The sequence below is a fragment of the Brassica oleracea genome, chromosome C4 (genome assembly GCF_000695525.1).
Source record: "Brassica oleracea var. oleracea cultivar TO1000 chromosome C4, BOL, whole genome shotgun sequence".
NCBI lineage: Eukaryota > Viridiplantae > Streptophyta > Magnoliopsida > Brassicales > Brassicaceae > Brassica > Brassica oleracea.
In genome coordinates, this window is record NC_027751.1 from 39,480,208 (window position 1) to 39,498,696 (window position 18,489).

An 18,489-nucleotide genomic window follows, 5' to 3' on the forward strand; every position below is an offset into this window, starting at 1 on the left:
GTTTGATCGCACGGGCAGCAACTCCTCTCGGCTTGAACTCCGTGTTGATATTATATTTTAATTCCTTCGGCTCATGAAACAACACGAGGAGCATTAGATAACATGAACGCCAACAAGATAACATGAATCAACTAAGGTATGATAAACTTATCATGCACAGGAGTTGAGTTCGGCTAGAAAATTCTTGTTGGAATCGGATTTGGTTTCCAAATCAAATCGGCGTGCACTGTATCTGCGCGTGAGGGCGCGTCGGTGGTCAGATCGACAATCGGGTTGGACTGACGGATTCGTCTCGGCAAGGGCTTCGATTTGATATCTTGATCGTTTTCTGGGTCCTCACGGTTTGAGAGAACAGCCTCTTTGAAGTTCCGAGGCAGATTCCTTTGTGTTTAGGGTTTGATTATTTTTCGGCTGAGTTGAAGAATATTTTGTGGGGGCTTAGGGCTAGAGGCTATCCTGCTGATAAGGTATTATGAAAATAAGAGAAAAGTCTGTATTTTTATTAGACAATAAGGAGTCATTTATATAGGGAATTACATACGTATGAAACTCTAATACAATATGGGCTAGGAAATACAAAGACATAAGAATATGGACCTTCGAATATAGGTTTCCACCAGACCTTGGTTTATAACAATTTAAAATTTATTCGCAGATTTTATCACTCTAAATATTCATCACTTTTAAAAAATAAATTATATACACATTAGGTAAAAAAATATATTTTGAAATACAAATTTCATAAACGTAAATGTTTCAATTATTTAAAGTCTTCAAAACAAATGATCATGAAATAAAATTTAAACAAAGTGAGAAGTAGACAAAAACAATATCTTGATGTGAATATTAAACTTTGTGAATCTTGTAATTTATAAGTTGTAGAGACGACAAAATAAAAAGATGAGAGACGATACTTTATTAATCTTTAATAATTTTTTTTTTATTTTTTTTTAAAAGAAAAATTAATTGTTTCATTAACAAAATTTTAGCTTTTATACGAACCGAGGTTTGACAGGTTCATTGGGTAACCAATTCCTGGGTTTTTGACGGTTCGATAGGGTTTTTAACCGGTTCGATTTTAGTTGGGTTTTAGCATTAACTCAACCCGAATTATTTTCGGTTCATGGTTCAACCCGAATTATTTTCGGTTCATGGTTCAACCCGGTCCGACCGCCGGTTCGTCCAGGTTTAAAAACACATGAAAATAGTGATTTTAGTAACATCAACAAGTTTAACTAAATTTTATTTACGTGAAAACAGTCAATAAAATGCCGAAATAACATGCTCTTACCAAAAACACAACTGAAAAATAGTATCACACTCAAAAAGCACATGCCAGCAGGGCAATAAGACGTTGAAGGAAGAATCCACAATGATTCATTTTCAACTGAGTTGTTCCAAACTCAGTTAGTCCACTACTATCACCAAAAACCAAAAACTAAAAATTCAAAATCAAAAATTAAAAACTAGAAAAACAATCATGCAAAACAAATGTTCAATGTTTAATAACAAAGCATCATGCAATGTATTCAATATGTCATATTTTGAATATCTTTCTTTACTCTAATAGCAGTCAGAGACCATAAGAGCATCATTATTGCCGAATCTTTAATAATTGATTCTTAAACTTTTTTTTTTATCTTATTTAAAAAAAAAAATTAAAAATGAACCAATCATGGACCGCTACGTTTCAGTGGGATCCGCGAACAGTACAGGGACCAAACCAAAATGTCTCTTAGTTATCATGGATCTCCTCCTTCCTCTTAAGGACCAAACTAAGGAATTTAATAATGATGCCCTAAGAATCTTTCCAGCTTGTTTCTTACTTTTTTTATTTCATTTTTTTAAATTAGTTGGGACGTCGTCAACAATTATTAAGTGAGAGTGGTTACTTAGCAAGACACTTAAGATTACTTCTATCATCAATTTGATCAACATTTGTGAGATTACTTACTCCATCGTCAATGGCAACAAACGTGATCAAGATTGTCCAAGTCAGCCCCTCTATGGACTCGGCACTCGGCTCTCTCAATTCTCTCGGTCTCCCACTAACTCTCTTTGTGTGACAACCCGCTCCGTGGGAACTACCTGCTCCGTGGGCCCCAAGCTCACAGCGCTGCAGCGCACCGACCCCAACCCCTCCATTATGAGTTCTCTCTAACTCCATAATTAAGTTGCTGGTGAGTCTCGAACCCAGGACCTCACCCTTTAACAGCATTCCCACTGGACAAGCTGTCACCAATTGATCTGCAGATCAATTGGTGACAGCTTGTCCTGTGTGAAGGCTGTTAAAGGGTGAGGTCGTGGGTTCGACGCTCACCAACAACCTAATTATGGAAGGTGTTCCATAATGGAGGGGTTGGGGTCGGCGCGCTGCAGCGCTGTGAGCCTAGGTCCCACGGGACGGGTTGTCATAATAAAAGTCGACTTTTTTTTGTGACAACCCGCCCCGTGGGAACTACCTGTCCCATGGGCCCCAGGCTCACAGCGTTGCAGCGCACCGACCCCAACCCCTCCATTATGAGTTCTCTCTAACTCCATAATTAGGTTGTTGGTGAGCGTCGAACCCACGATCTCACCCTTTAGCAGCCTTCCCACAAGACAAGCTGTCACCAATTGAAGTCAATTGGTGACAGCTTGTCTTGTGGGAAGGCTGCTAAAGGGTGAGATCGTGGGTTCGACGCTCACCAACAACCTAATTATGGAAGGTGTTCCATAATGGAGGGGTTGGGTCGGCGCTGCAGCGCTGTGAGCCTGGGTCCCACGGGCAGGTTGTCATAAAAAAAAGTTGATTTTTTTTGTGACAACCCGCCCCGTGGGAACTACCTGCTCCGTGGGCCCCAGGCTCACAGCGCTGCAGCGCACCGACCCCAACCCCTCCATTATGAGTTCTCTCTAACTCCATAATTAGGTTGTTGGTGAGCCTCGAACCCAGAACCTCACCCTTTAACAGCATTCCCACTGGACAAGCTGTCACCAATTGACAGCTGTCACCAATTGATATGCAGGTCAATTGGTGACAGCTTGTCCAGTGAGAATGCTGTTAAAGGGTGAGGTTCTGGGTTCGAGGCTCACCAACAACCTAATTATGGAGTTAGAGAGAACTCATAATGGAGGGGTTGAGATCGGTGCGCTGCAGCGCTGTGAGCCTGAGGCCCACAGAACAGGTAGTTCCCACGGGGCGGGTTGTCACACTTTGACTTGCCATGGAAAAACTTACCCACTATGCAACGAGTTATCTTCTACAGACTCCACGAGTTATCAGCCGAGTCCTTTTACTCCCAGATCTTCCCCAAGCTCGAGCGTTCTCTCTCCATCACCCTCCACCACTACTCTCCCCTCGCTGGCCGCCTTACGTGGGACGCTCAAGATCCAAAGCTTTGCATCCTCTTCTCCCAGGGCGACTCAACCACGCTTACCGTGGCAGAGACCGAGGCAGATTTCTCCTGCGTTTCAGGAGATGGACTGCGTCCGGCGGCAGAGTTACGTTCCTTTGTTCCGTCTTTGAAAGCCTCAGATGATTCAGCATCTGCGCTTTCTCTGCAGATCACGTTTTTCCCAAACCAAGGGTTCTGCATCGGCGTCACATCGCACCACGGTGCTGTCGACGGGAAGGTATTTTTGATGTTTATAAAATCATGGGCTTACGTTTGTCGATTACAGGAACATGAAGCTACTAAGAATTTACCTGTTCTACCCGAGGAACTAACTCCTAGTTTCGATCGTACGGTCATCAACATTCCGACCAGACTGGAGGAAGAGATCTTGGGAATGTCGGCAAAGTACAGGAACAACATCATGAGGACGCTGAATCCATCCCCGGCACCTGAGATAACTGCTGACACCATCAGTGCCACGGTTGAGCTAACTCGAGAGAACATAGAAAAACTCAAGGAGCGAGTCAAGAACGAGTCAACTAGGCCACTCGAGCTGCGCTTGTCAACTTACGTCATTGCTTTTGCGTACGCTTGGACTTGGGTGGTGAAGGCATGTGAAGACGATGCAAACAGACCGGTCGGTTTGTTGGTCGCAGCGGATTTCAGGCACCGGTTAAGTCCGCGAGTTCCGGATACTTACTTCGGGAACTGCGTGTTTCCAATAGGTTTGTTCGGATATGAAGCGAGGGAATTTTCTGAAGAAGATGGTTTTGTCAAGGTCGTAGAGATCCTAAGCGATGCAGTACATGGTTTGGATTCGGGAGAGATAGAGTCACACTGCATGAACTATGTGGGTGGAGTGAAGAAAATTAAACCGGGTGCACAAATTGGGGCAATCGCAGGGTCACCCCGGTTAGGGATATATGGAGTAGATTTCGGGTGGGGCAGACCTGCTAAAACTGATCTCGTGACCATTGACCGCACCAAGGGATTCTTCTCTTTGTCGGAGAGGAAGAATGGGCAAGATGGTGTGGAGATGGGATTGTGCTTGGAGAAGAGTGAGATGAACATCTTTCTTTCTTTATACAAAAACGGCCTCTAACTATGCACCATTACGTATGGACACTATTCTTGGCTCACTCTTTGAGATTTATAAGAATCAGAACAGAAAACTAGTAGGAATATATTAAAAATGAATGGGAGTGTATGAGTTAAGAATTAGTTGTCTATTGTTTGTTCTTCCTCTTGTCTTATAATTTGAAACTAGACCCCGCGGATATGAATTTTCAGTTTTTAATTATTTATTTTATTAAATGTTGTATTTGTAATATTCGTTCATATTATATTCATTAAGTAAATATTTTTTTTTGCATCTTAAACTATCTATTTTTTTACGAATATGTGATATCATATAAAAAAATATAAAAAAATGAGTATATAGAGTTAATTAGATAATTGTAAAAACCGAAAAAAAATTTTCGTGTGCGATATCATATAAATAATGATCCGCCCACTTAACAAAAATCATGATTTTTTTTATGTGTAATTTTTTTTTTATTTTGACCATTTCCTTAAACTATATTAAATTTACATATTTTAATTAGAATATTTTTAATATCTTTACCTTTTTATTTGAAATGCAACTCAATATTTTTTAAAACATTATAACAAAATATTTTAAAAATATTTTTAGAATTTATTTAAAAAATATAAAAATTACATTTTAAATTAAAATTGTCCTAAAATATGATAAGTTTTGATGTAAACGAAAACTCAAATTATGTCAAAAATAATTATATTCAATGATAATAACAATTTTAATTGATTATTTTAAAAACTTATAAAAAATTACATTTACAAAAATATTTTTTGAAAGAAAATTCATTTATCTTTCAAATATAAAATGAAAATATTATAATTAAATAATAAAAAATATAAATAAAAACCATAAATTTAGAAAATGACAACTAAGTTATATTATGCTAACATTTTCTTTCTAACAATTTAGCACATGATAAATGAGTTATGAGCAAATAATATCATATAATTTTTAAAAACATAGTCATTTTTAAATATTTTTTGAATAAATAATTATTTTTAAATTTAATCAACTGAAAATAATATCCGTACAATTATGTGAGTCAAATTCTAGTTTTATTGATGCATGTTATATATTAGTGCTGCATGTTTTAGGTAATAATATAGATCACTTTAAAGCTTTTAGTTACTCCGCTTAAATTAATATTAGTTGCATTTATTTCAAATCAACTTAGTCCTTTTTGAAAAATTCTTTAGCTCATCCTAGAGTTGCCACTGAGTTTGATCACAGATGATTGACTCTGTCGATCATTTCGGATTAATATTAGTTCGTTTCTTCACATCTGTGTTTCACTTGATCATCCTTTTAACTTCATTTTGAGTCCTAGCTTGCTTTATTCTTTAATGGGCATTTTTTTCTAGGCCGGAACACCTAAGGACTCCTTGACATTAACTAAGCATGGGCATATAAACCAAAAACCGAATTCACAAATATTCGAATGGTTTCTACCTTTGGAAGATCTATAAACTTGGGAATATGGAAAATGAAAGAGATGGTTTTCTTAACACTATGAAGACTAATTCTCTTGTTATTTGCAACCCAAACAAATATCTGAAACAACTAAAGAAAATAAATAAGTAAAGCAAAGAAACCCATGGATGTCGATTACATGTATTTCCAATTTGCTATTCTGGTTTGATTTGATGACTTGCGTCTTTGTTATGTGCTCCAAAACATAGGTAGAGAGACTAGGCCCGTGCCTCAGGCCCTCAGTTATAGAAGAAAAAAAACGTTTGCTTAGGACAGCAAAATAATTTTAAAAATCAAAGGCATCATTTTATTTAAGATCAAGGGCATAATAAAAGCATGAGTTTATACTATAAAAAGGTTTTGTGGTAGTTAAGATAAAGAAAAACATGGATTTATGATAAAACATGGATTTCTTAAGTTACAAAATATAGATAATTGTTAATTACTAATGAATTGGAGTAATTGAAGTGGTTGACAACAATAGTTTTGGATGTATTTTCTAAATTTTTTTTTTTTTTGAGAAAGTATTTTCTATTTTCTAAAATATTTTTAAAGCTAATTTTATAAAACTTTACTTTTGTTTAAATATGACATAAGAAACTTTTATTGACTTAGCTATTTTATCTAAAAACTAATTATTAAATTTATCGATAAAAGTTTAATTAATAATTTTGTTCAAAAACTTTTTTTATAATTAATATTTTGTTCGTTAATTTAATTTTATATGATCCTATTCTATAGTAATTTATACTATTATTATCATTGAAAAGTATGTATTAATTTTTTATTACATGGTTTTATGATCTTAATTTTTAATAGCATCGGACAGTGGTAATGAGTAATGCACAATCTAATGAGCCTGAAAATAGAGCCACGCACTATCTAATGAGCCTGAAAATCTAAAATTCGTTGTGAACTCTAACAATATACGCGATGTGCTTTCTGACAACAGTGCAAAGGTGTTATTTTATTTATTTGGTTGTATTTCAGAGAAATTCCCTTTTATTAGCTTTTTTTTACCAAAACGGCTCAAAAAATTTCATTAAACGGTAAATACGCTTATACACATAGTGTTAACTAATATATACTTATGCTTTAGAGTTAAGATATGGAGTTTTGGTAGTGAGGTTAAATCTTTTTAAATAAATATTTAAAATTTAAAAATAAAAATTTTGAAATACTTTCAAAAACCATTTTCGAATTTTAAAAAAGAAATTTGAAAAGAATAATTTCAAAACAGCTTCAAAAAGAATTATAAAAAACTTGAAAATATATAATCCGATACTATATAATTTTTATTTTTTATTTATATTTATATATCTATAATAAAATTTCTTTTAGTCATTTTTTTCCTTAAAAATCTTTTGGTGATAAAAATTTAAAAATGACTATTTGAGATCATTGTCATATTTCCTAACTTGCTCCATAAATTAAATGCATGTCATTCAATAAACAACTATACTTTTATTTGCGTAATTCGCAGAATTTATTACCTCATTAAAAAATATTATAAATTTAAATGATAAATAGTATATTAAAAATTACATTATTGCACTTTTATTATATTTGTAGAATTTCAGTTCGGATCTTAAATTTTTGATTATAATATGAAGCTGTATTTTGAGATGTTAACCATATTTTACATTTATCCACGTAAAAGAAAATTTTAATATAAATTCAAAATATGTTTCTGAGTTTTAATATGTGTTATAAGTTATAACATAGGATCATATTTTTTAGTTTTAAATTTTTTACAAATAAATATAATTATGTTAAAATTGGAAAATCGGTTTATTAAACCATTGTGTATTACTGTAAATTCATTTTTTAGCCAAATTGTAAATTCATTTTTAATGTTATATAATAGTCACATAAAATTAAATTAGTTCCAACCGGAACTAAGGGCATGATTAATGGGTCTCTTAAATGTTTTTTTTAATATTATTAGGTAGTTAATGTGAATTTAAGAGACTTAGCTAACAGACCCGAACATTTATATGGTCCAATGCAAGTCTCTTAATTAAAGGTTAAAAAAAAATATTAAATATTTTTTTTATTAAACTTAAAATTTTTTGATTAAATAAAACATAGTAAAAGATAATATTTAAAACATAGATTTTTAAATAAAAACATGAAAACAAAGATTAGTAAAATAAACGATAATAATTTGAATAGTAAAATTCTCAAAGGTTTGATCAAAATGTTGATAAAATATTTGATCAAATGTATCATCAAATGATTCATCTAAAGTATTTTGAGAAGAAGAAGCCATATATGGTGATTAAAGAGAGAATATGACAATGTTTGTTCTTGAGAAAAAAAAAGAACTTGAGATGGTAGAAAGAACATGCGATCAGAATGTTTTGGTTGTTTGGTATGGTGAGAAGGAAAGAAAATGAACTTGTGTTTACTCTTTGGTTTGGTGAGACGGTAGAACATGAGATCAAAATGTTTGGTCGTTTAGTTTTATATAGAGAATCAGAGTACACAAGTCACTAGTAATCACGTGAATACACAAGTCCTTGAGTACACAAGATTACAAAATAGAAAAGTGATACATGAGGGTGACACAAAAAAAGCAGTCTACAAAACAACACGATGACACAACAAAACAAGAGACCAAAAACTAGACTTGCTTCACAACAGAGTGACATAACCAAAGTCTTCTTCTGCGTGACACAAGAAAACAAGACATAAGAAAACAAAACACAAGTACAAAGTCTTCTTATCTGTGACAAAATAACTCAAATGTCCTAATAAAAACATATAAAGGAACCATTATTGTTTTACCTGAGATGAAAGCTTCTATGTTACCTGAGATGCCGGCTCCCTTGTTGGTCTCCCTGGATAAGACATAATGCTACTCTTTCACTCTTCTTCACCTGAAAATAATGAGCAGATAAATGAACATAAAAACATGAAACATTATTAAGAAACAGAAGAAGAACAAGACAAACACAACAAAGATTCAGACACGAGAAAGATTAAGAAACAAAGACAGTGACATAAACAAACACTATACATCAAGAACATCAAGCTTTACACTATAGATTCAGACTCAACCTCTAATCTAATCAGATCACCATCAAAAGCATCAAGCTTTACACTAGACATTGACAGAGAAAAAGCCACTCAACTAAACATCTAATCTAATATGATCATTATAAAAAAGCATCAAGCTCTGCCTCTTTATTCTCCGCATCTTCCACCTCAGCTTCTACATCTTCAGTTTCCTCAGCATTCCCAGCGACCATCATCTCTTCCAATTTCCTCTGCAAAGCTCATATACAATATTTCAGAACAGCAAGAAACTATCTTAGGCCAAAAAAAAATACTTATCAAAAAAAAATCTTAGGCCAATAGAAAGAAGTCTGGGAGAGTAAGTAACCTTTAAGCAAAATAAAAACACAAGCTTTAAGCAAACTAAAAACTCAAACTTTTCATCAAAATGATTCAGAAGAAGTTCATGTTACAACCTAATCTATAACGCACAGATGATGAATGATACAAAACCAGTACGAAAAGGTTTCAATTGAAAAGCAATGGCCTAATCTTCACCTTCTTACGAGCCTCGATACGCTTTTGCCTCAACGATTCCTCCTGCTACTTCTGAGCTTCCTTTCTTCTCTTCTTCTTCCTCTTGTGAAACCCAATCACAAAATCCCTAATTTCGCGAAAGAAACAGCGATTAGAGATGTCAAGATTGAGTATATGACTCTGAATCAGATTATCGCGATTGAAACATACTTGAGCTTGAGCCCCAGCCGTGAGCTTGGAGGATCTCGGTGCATAAATCGGTGAAGAAGGAGAGGAGATAACTTTCGAGAAAGAGAAAGAAACGGGAGAGTGTGACACGCGTCCCACAAGATCCGTCTCTTCTAGGCCTAATTAAGCAACGTTGCTTAACTAATTAGGTAATTTATTTTTTAGAAAAAATCTAAAAACACTAAATACGGGGCTTTAAGAGACCCTGATAAGGATGGTCTAAACTGAAAATCTGATGGGACACCCACCCTAGCGCTCAAAAACAGAGCTTCATTTTTAGTGTTGTCGGAGAAGAGCCATGTCCGCCGTGTCTTTGATAGAACGACAGCAGGTAAAATGGGATAAACTCACGTCTTTATTACCCAAACCAACCGAAGCTCTTCCACGCCTTAATAATCTCTTGAAACTCTGTGCTAACTTAAGTTATCTGAAAACTGGAGAATCCATTCACGCTCATCTGATCGTCAAGGACCTATTATCTCGACCTGAGGACGCATGGCAGATCAACTCTCTGATTAATTTCTACGCTAAACGCGGGGAAGCTCATCATCGTGCACGCAAGCTGTTCGACTCAATGCCTGAGAGAAACGTGGTTTCTTGGTGTACGTTGATGAAAGGCTATCAAGATTCCGGGTCCGACTCCGAAGTTTTAAAGCTTTTCAAAAGCATGCTTCTTTCCTTCAAATCAAAACCTAATGAGTTCGTAGCCACTGTAGTTATTAAATCTTGTTCAAGCTCTGGGAGAATCAAAGAAGGTAAGCAGTGTCACGGATGTTTTCTTAAACACGGTTTGACGTCACATGAGTATGTACGCAACACTCTTCTCTACATGTATTCTTCGTGTTCTGGAGCAAGAGAGGCTATCAGAGTTTTGGATGATCTTCCGTATTGTGATCTTCTTGCTTTCAACTCCGCTCTCAGTGGATACTTAGAGCATGGTGGTGCTTTAGGAGAAGCCCTTGAGGTTTTGAGAAAAATGGCTATTGAAGAAGATTTGGTGTGGGACGAAGTTACGTATATGTCTTCTTTAAAGCTTTGCTCTAGCTTCAGAGACTTAAACATGGCTCGGCAGGTTCATAGCCGAATGGTACGGCTTGGATTCCACTGCGGTGATGTTAATGTAAGTGGTGCACTCATTAACATGTATGGCAAATGTGGTAAACCCTTATACGCTCAGAGAGTTTACGACGGTAGTACGACGCACGCTCAAAACATTGTCTTGAACACGTCCATCATGGACGCTTACTTCCAGAACAAGTCTTACGAGGAGGCTCTGAATCTGTTTGCAAAGATGGAAAACAGAGATGAGGTCCCACCTAACGAGTTCACCTTTGCTGTTTTGTTGAACTCAGTCGCAGAGCTGTGTCTTCTGAAACACGGCGGCCTTCTACACGGCCTTGTCGTTAAATCCGGTTTTAGGAGCCATGTAATGGTTGGCAACGCGTTGGTTAACATGTACGCCAAGAGCGGCAGCATCCAGGACGCGTGGAAAACATTCTCAGGAATGAATTTTAGAGATGTTATTACTTGGAACGTAATGATATGTGGATTCTCACATCATGGACTAGGGAAAGAAGCGCTTGAGGTCTTTGAGGAGATGATGGTAGCGGGAGAGGTCCCTAACCGCATAACTTTCATCGGCGTCTTGCACGCTTGCAGCCATATGGGTTTCGTGGAGCAAGGCCGTTACTACTTTCACCATTTGATGAAACGGTTTAACGTTGAGCCTAATTTGCAGCATTACACATGCGTCGTTGGGCTCTTGAGCAAGGCGGGATTGTTTGAGGAGGTTGAGAGTTTCATGAGAGAAGCTCCGGTCCAATGGGATGTTGTTGCATGGAGTTCTTTGCTAAACGCTTGTTACGTTCGCCGGAACTACAGTTTAGGGAAAAAGGTTGCGGAGTACGCCATCGAGATGTATCCGAACAACTCAGGGATTTACATATTGTTATCTAATATACACGCCAAGTCGAAAGAGTGGGACGGTGTGGCGAGAGTGCGTTCGTTGATGAAGGAGAGGCGAGTCAAGAAGGAGCCTGGAGTGAGCTGGATATGTATACGGAACCAAACGCATACGTTTCTTTCGGAGGATAACCAACACTCGGAGATTGTGCTGATTTACGCAAAGGTGAAGGAGGTTTTGTCGAAGATTAGGCCGTTAGGGTATTCTCCTGATGTTGCTGGGGGTTACCATGATGTAGACGCAGAGCAGAGTGAGAGCAACCTCTCTTATCACAGCGAGAAGCTAGCTGTGGCGTATGGTCTGATGAAAACGCCAGAGAACTCGCCACTGTACGTGACTAAGAACGTGAGGATATGTGATGATTGTCACTCTGCGATCCAGCTTATCTCGAGGCTCTCGAACCGGTTGATAGTTGTCAGAGATTCCAACCGGTTCCACCATTTCCAAAATGGTCAGTGTTCTTGCTGTGATTACTGGTGAAGACTTAAAGTTGTTAGTCATTATTTTATAGGTGTAAATAGTGTCTACTAGTTCAATTTTTTGTTTAGGTTTCAGGCTTAACCTATTCATGTATGTGACAATAGTCTATAGTAGCTTTTGGTATTAAAGTTTGATAACTCTTACAGAAGTTGATAGATTTGTCACTTCAGAAACTATAATTTTAGCAGAGATTGTTTTCCATGAACTTCACAAATCCATGGAAATTGATTCTTCCATCTTTGTTTCCGTCGAACGAGCTGATCATTCTCCTGCAGTTATCAAGGTAAGATCCTTGCTTTAAGCCAAGGATTGTCAAAACTCTCTGTAAATCTACTGGATCAAGAAACCCATCCCTGTTTTCATCAAAGACGTCAAAAGCTTGCTTCACTTCCTCCAAGCTCGGCTCTTTCTCTTCAAACAGATTAGAAAGCTCTTCAGCAGTGTAACGTTTCTGAAGTCCTAAGCTTTCTGTGTCGGGGATAAGTCCTAAGCTTTGCATCACCATCTCTGCATCTTCTATGCAAAGAACATCATCGTGTGTGATTGAGCTCTGAACCTCGAGATTTTTGCTCTTCTTCTCGGAAACATACTGTTGGTGTTGAAGAAGTGGGCAACACCTGGAGAAAAGGATCTGAGCGAAACAAACCCATCTGAAAAACACGTTGAGGAATATATCCACCAGACCAAACAAAGGGAAAGCAGAAGAGTGTTGGCATTGGGACAAGGAACTCTTTTCCATGGTTATAAGACTGTATAAGTGGTTTACAGTCATAAGTTTGGTTATGTTCCGAAACTAAAAACTTAGCAAATGAAAATGAAATGAAATGTGTGTGAAGGAGATGTGGGAGATATGAGTGTTATATATAAATGCATGAAGTGAGGAAGGTGCAGCTGGAAGAAGAGATTAGGAAAGAGGAAACTCACAAAGAAACTTTGCCTAAGAAATGAATAAGTAAAAGTTGAGTGGGAAATTTCTTGTGCTGCACCATTTCATGGGAGTTGTACTTTTGGACATATTTGAAGGAAAGTTTGATCAGTTTTCTATTTTTATGATTTAAGTGTATTTTATTCTGGACATATGAAAGGTATCATTGTTAATAGGGATGTCACGTCTCGCTTTCATCGTGCCTTACCGTGTGATACATTTCAGTTTTAAAAATACTAGTTTCAGAAATTTACAAATTGTCATGTTTTTCTTTTACGGCAAACTTGGGGACAAGATCATTTTTCTATGCTTAACCTTTTCGTGCAAGAATATGCTTAGATAACTGTTTTGACTGTTATTTCTTAAGCTAGTTAATGTTGTTCGATCGGCTTTTGCCTTGTCTAGTTAAGGTTGTCGTTGTAAGTATTTTGCGTGTTTGATTCCGGGATTGTAATAGTTTTTTTCTTTTCTTTTCGGGATTATAATAGTTAGGCCATCAGCTTTTGTTTTGAGATTGTACTCAATCAACTGCCAGCTTGTGTTATTGAGATGAAAGTAGTGCAATCACCAACTAATTTGTTTTGATCATATGTATCTGGTTTTAGGTTATCAATAAAATTTGACAAAAAAATAACCTTTTTCAACTGAGAAGCCAACTTTAATGACTTTCAAAAATGATTATAAACCCCAATCCCAACCTTGACATCGAAGAATACTCACCTATCTCCCCCTATCTTTCTCTCTCTCTCTTGTTCAGGTTTGTACACTTTAGTAGGCCCTTTTCTACTGAAGAGTCATCAAAACATTTTATTTTCAAACAAACGTGATACTTTTCCCTTTGGACCGGGAAGTATACATAAGCCTGAGACGATCGTAATCTGAAAACATAGAAGCAGTTAAGTCTCTCTAAGATATATAACTAATTTCCAAAATTAACTATAGTGATTTTCTTCTCTTCACAAAAAACTACTGACTGTTTTCTCACCATGATGTTATAGTAAATGAAGTAAAAAGGACACGTCACAAGGAAGAGGGGAAATACAAAGATATAAACCAATTTACTTTTCGTTTTTAGATTCATTCGAAATTTGTAAAAGTTTGTTACACTTTCTCTCTCATCTTTCTCTGTGGGATGATTCTCATCTTTGTTGATTTCCATTGTTGGAAGATCATCACTGTGAGTAGGAATCGGTGTTTACGAACGTTGGATTCCATTTCTATCTTTATAATACAAAAGTGACGTTTATCTCTTATCAAAGGTATCAGAGCTTCGACGATTCTACGGAGGACGATGACGGAAACTCGATCGCAGACTCAGATGAAGGAGGCGAAGATTCGCGAGACAGAAGGAGCTTTCGGAGCTCGAATCGAAGCTTTGGAGGTCAAGTTGGAGAATCAATCGGAGAAGTTGAGCGCGAAGCTCGATCAACACATCAGCGATATCGCGGAGACGCTTCGTCTGATCGTGGCTCAGAAAGACACCGCGTCGTCTAGTGATAACCATCAACCGGAACATTTTCCTACGATGATGCATCCAGATCCGGGTCGCGGTCGCGGAGGAATGATTCCTCACTATTCTGGTATGACGCGTTTAACGAAACTGGATTTTCCTCGTTTCAATGGAGAAGGGATGAAAGATTGGCTTTGTAAGGTAGATCAATTTTTTTTACATGGATCAGACGCCTGAGGAGTTGAAAGTTGGTATAGCTTCGATGCACTTCGATGGCCTCGCCGCTACTTGGCATCGCGCTGTATTACAATCTGAGACTCATTGGAATTTGTTACAAGATTGGCCAACTTATTTGATGCTGTTAACTGAACGGTTTGAGGAGTTGTTGGATGATCCTTTTGCGGAGTTGAAACAGTTGCAGGAGACTGATGGTATCGTCGAATACCATGGGAGGTTTGAGTTGATTCGCACCAGAGTCAATCTACCTGAGCATTACCTTGTAAGCGCTTATTTGGCAGGGTTACGCACTGACACACAGATGCATATTCGTATGTTTCAGCCAGTGTCAGTTCGTCAGTGTCTTATGTTGGGGAGGTTGTATGAGAAGGCACATCCAAAGAAGCCTTTTCAGTCGGGATGGACTCAAGGGAAATCGGCGTTTGCTGGAAAAGGTTTACTTCCTATCAAAAAGGAGCCAGATGGGAAGCCTGCCTTGATCACATCCCCGGAGAAACCGCGTGAATTTCAACCTCAGAAGTTCCTTACGCAAGAAGAAATGAGTAAACATAGAGCTGCTGGTCTGTGTTATTTTTGTGATGAGAAGTACACACCTGGCCACTATATGAAGCACAAAAAGACACAACTGTTCGTTATGGAGGTTGAAGAGGAGGAAGGACTGACACCTGAAGAACAAGAGATGATTGCAGAGCAGAATCAAGAAGAGATTGCTCAGATTCGTAAATGCAGTCACTGGAATCTCAGGTTATCGTAGTATGAGAGTCAGAGGAATGTCTGGGAAAAGAAACTTATTTGTGCTCATTGATACGGGTTCGACACACAACTTCATCGATGAGAAGATTGCTGCAAAGTTGGGTTGTGAGTTGCTTCCGGCGAGTACAGCTAGAGTAGCAGTGGCTGATGGTCGTAAATTGGGTGTGAGTGCTAAAATTAATAACTTTCAATGGAACTTTCACCATAATTCTTTCTCAGCTGACTTTATGGTTATTCCATTGGGAGGTTGTGATATGGTGTTGGGAGTTCAATGGTTGGAACAATGGGGACCTATCACTTGGGATTTTCAAGAATTGACGATGAAGTTCAGACAGGGAACTAAGTTTGTGTTACTTCATTGGCTCAAGGAAGGGTCTGTTCGAGAAGTGAGAGCAAAGAAGATGAATTTGGAGGATGATGACATTGTACAGATCTCAATGCTCATGGTTCAGCGGGAGGATTCAGCAGTACAGGGGAGTCTAAGTGCTTTGGAAGGAGATGCAGTTGAGAATCACTCTCGCCCTATTGCTGAATTGATTCATTCATATGCTGATATCTTTGAGGAACCTACAACATTACCTCCGTTTAGAGACAATCACAACAACAAAATTCCACTTTTGGAGGGGTCTAATCCGATTAACCAGAGACCATATCGTTATGCCTTGCATCAGAAGGATGAGATTGACAAAATGGTGAAAGAATTATTGAAGGGAGGGACTATTCAGGTGAGCTCTAGTTCATATGCATCGCCTGTGGTGTTGGTTAAAAAGAAAGATGGGAGTTGGCGTTTGTGTGTTGATTACAGAGGTCTCAACAACATGACTGTTAAAGATCGCTTCCCTATTCCGTTGATAGAGGACCTTGCGTATTCTCTAAGATCGATCTCAGAGCAGGCTATCATCAGGTGAGAATGGATCCCACTGATATTCACAAGACGGCTTTCAAAACTCATACCGGTCACTTTGAGTATTTGGTTATGCCTTTTGGCTTAACAAATGCACCAGCCACCTTTCAAAGTTTGATGAACACAATGTTCACTGAGCTGTTGAGGAAGTGTGTTTTGATTTTTTTCGACGATATTTTGGTTTATAGCCCTTCAGAGGAAGCACATGTGGATCATTTGAAGAGTGTATTGGAGTTGATGAGACTTAACAAGTTATTTGCAAAGAGTAGCAAATGCTCTTTTGCTACTGATAAGGTGGAATATCTAGGCCATTTTATTCAGAAGGAGGGAGTTTCCACTGGCCCACAGAAGATAAGGGCAATTGTAGAATGACCTGTTCCATCATCGTTGAAGGCATTGAGAGGATTCTTGGGGCTTGCTGGGTATTACAGAAGATTTGTCTGGCGTTTTGGAGTAATTGCCTTTCCTCTCACTGCATTAACCAAGAAGAACTGCTTTGAATGGTCGGTAGAAGCTGAAACTGCCTTTGGAATACTGAAGAAAGCTTTATGTGAATCACCTGTTTTGGCTTTACCACAATTTGACAAACCGTTTGTTGTCGAGACTGACGCTTCTAGACATGGCATTGGGGCTGTGTTGATGCAGGAGGGCCACTCAATCGCCTACATAAGCCGCCATTTGAAAGGGAGGCAACTTCACAATTCTATCTACGAGAAGGAGTTATTAGCGGTGGTGTTTGCGGTGCAGAAATGGCGCCACTATTTGCTACCAAACCACTTCATTATCAAGACCGATCAGAAGAGTTTGAAATATCTGTTGGAACAACGTTTGAATACACCTATTCAACAGCAGTGGTTACCGAAGCTTCTGGAATTTGATTATGAGATACAATATAGTCAAGGCAAAGAAAATGTAGTAGCAGACGCCTTGTCTAGAGTTGAAGGATCGGAGGTATTGCATATGGCTATGTCGGTTCTTGAATGTGATCTGATGCAGCAGATTAAACAGGCGTATGAGTTGGATAGTAGTGTGAAGGCAATCATTGAGGAGTTAAAGAGTAAACCATTTTCGAGGAAGCATTACTCTTGGTCGCAGAATGTTTTAAGGAGGAAGAGCAAGATTGTGGTACCGATGGATGTAGGAATCAGAGATAAGATTCTACAATGGTTACATTGTTCGGGCCTTGGGGGTCACTCGGGTAGGGATGTCACTCATCAACGAGTTAAAGGCATTTTTTATTGGAAAGGAATGGTGAAGGACATACAACAATACATCAGGAGTTTCAGTGTTTGTCAGCAATGCAAATATACCCAGGACTATTGGAACCTTTGCCGATTCCGGAGTCAATTTGGTCTGATATATCGATGGACTACATCGATGGCCTTCCTCTATCTTGCGGTAAATCAGTCATTCTAGTGGTGGTTGATAGGTTGAGTAAAGCTTCTCATTTTGTCGCTTTGGCTCACCCGTATTCTGCTTCTTCAGTTGCTCAAGTTTTCTTGGACAATTTTTTTAAACTCCATGGGTTTCCTCAATCCATCCTCAGTGATCGTGACGCAGTCTTCTTGAGTGACTTTTGGAAGGAAATGTTCAGCTTGCAGGGAGTGGCGCTGAACATGTCGAGTGCGTATCATCCGCAGAGTGATGGTCAAACGGAGGTTGTGAACAGGGGAGTGGAAACGTATTTGCGTTGTATGTGTAGCGACATGCCAAAGTTATGGAGTAAGTGGTTGCCTCTTGCAGAGTATTGGTACAATACCAACTTCCACTCTACGATTCAAACTACGCCTTTCGAAGCAGTCTATGGTCGTCCACCACCTCAACACTTGCCTTACTTACCAGGAGAGTCGATCAGTGTTTGCGTGACAGGGAAGATATGTTGTTGATGCTTAAGTTTCATTTGTCACGAGCTCAGCATAGGATGAAGCAGTTTGTGGATCAACACAGAACTGACAGGAGCTTTGAATTGGGGGATTATGTATACGTGAAGTTACAACCTTACCGTCAACGCTCTGTGGTTGTTCGTTCTAATCAGAAACTTTCTCCGAAGTATTTTGGTCCTTACA

At 38.0% G+C, this 18,489-nt stretch overlaps 3 protein-coding genes across 3 annotated transcripts; 2 read left to right on the forward strand and 1 right to left on the reverse strand.

Moving 5' to 3' along the window:
- The first annotated feature begins 3,200 nt into the window (after positions 1–3,200).
- LOC106340454 (BAHD acyltransferase At3g29680-like) lies at positions 3,201–4,639 on the forward strand. The gene has a single exon (XM_013779333.1). It carries the CDS (start codon positions 3,226–3,228, stop codon positions 4,477–4,479), a length of 1,254 nt encoding a protein of 417 aa, XP_013634787.1. The 5' UTR covers positions 3,201–3,225; the 3' UTR covers positions 4,480–4,639.
- A 5,303-nt stretch (positions 4,640–9,942) lies between these two features.
- Positions 9,943–12,194, forward strand: LOC106337737 (pentatricopeptide repeat-containing protein At5g39680-like). The gene has a single exon (XM_013776865.1). It carries the CDS (start codon positions 10,010–10,012, stop codon positions 12,152–12,154), a length of 2,145 nt encoding a protein of 714 aa, XP_013632319.1. The 5' UTR covers positions 9,943–10,009; the 3' UTR covers positions 12,155–12,194.
- A 125-nt stretch (positions 12,195–12,319) lies between these two features.
- Positions 12,320–13,033, reverse strand: LOC106337738 (probable calcium-binding protein CML45). The gene has a single exon (XM_013776866.1). The coding sequence runs from the start codon at positions 12,924–12,926 to the stop codon at positions 12,336–12,338; it is 591 nt and encodes a 196-aa protein (XP_013632320.1). The 5' UTR covers positions 12,927–13,033; the 3' UTR covers positions 12,320–12,335.
- Between the last annotated feature and the right edge of the window lie 5,456 nt (positions 13,034–18,489).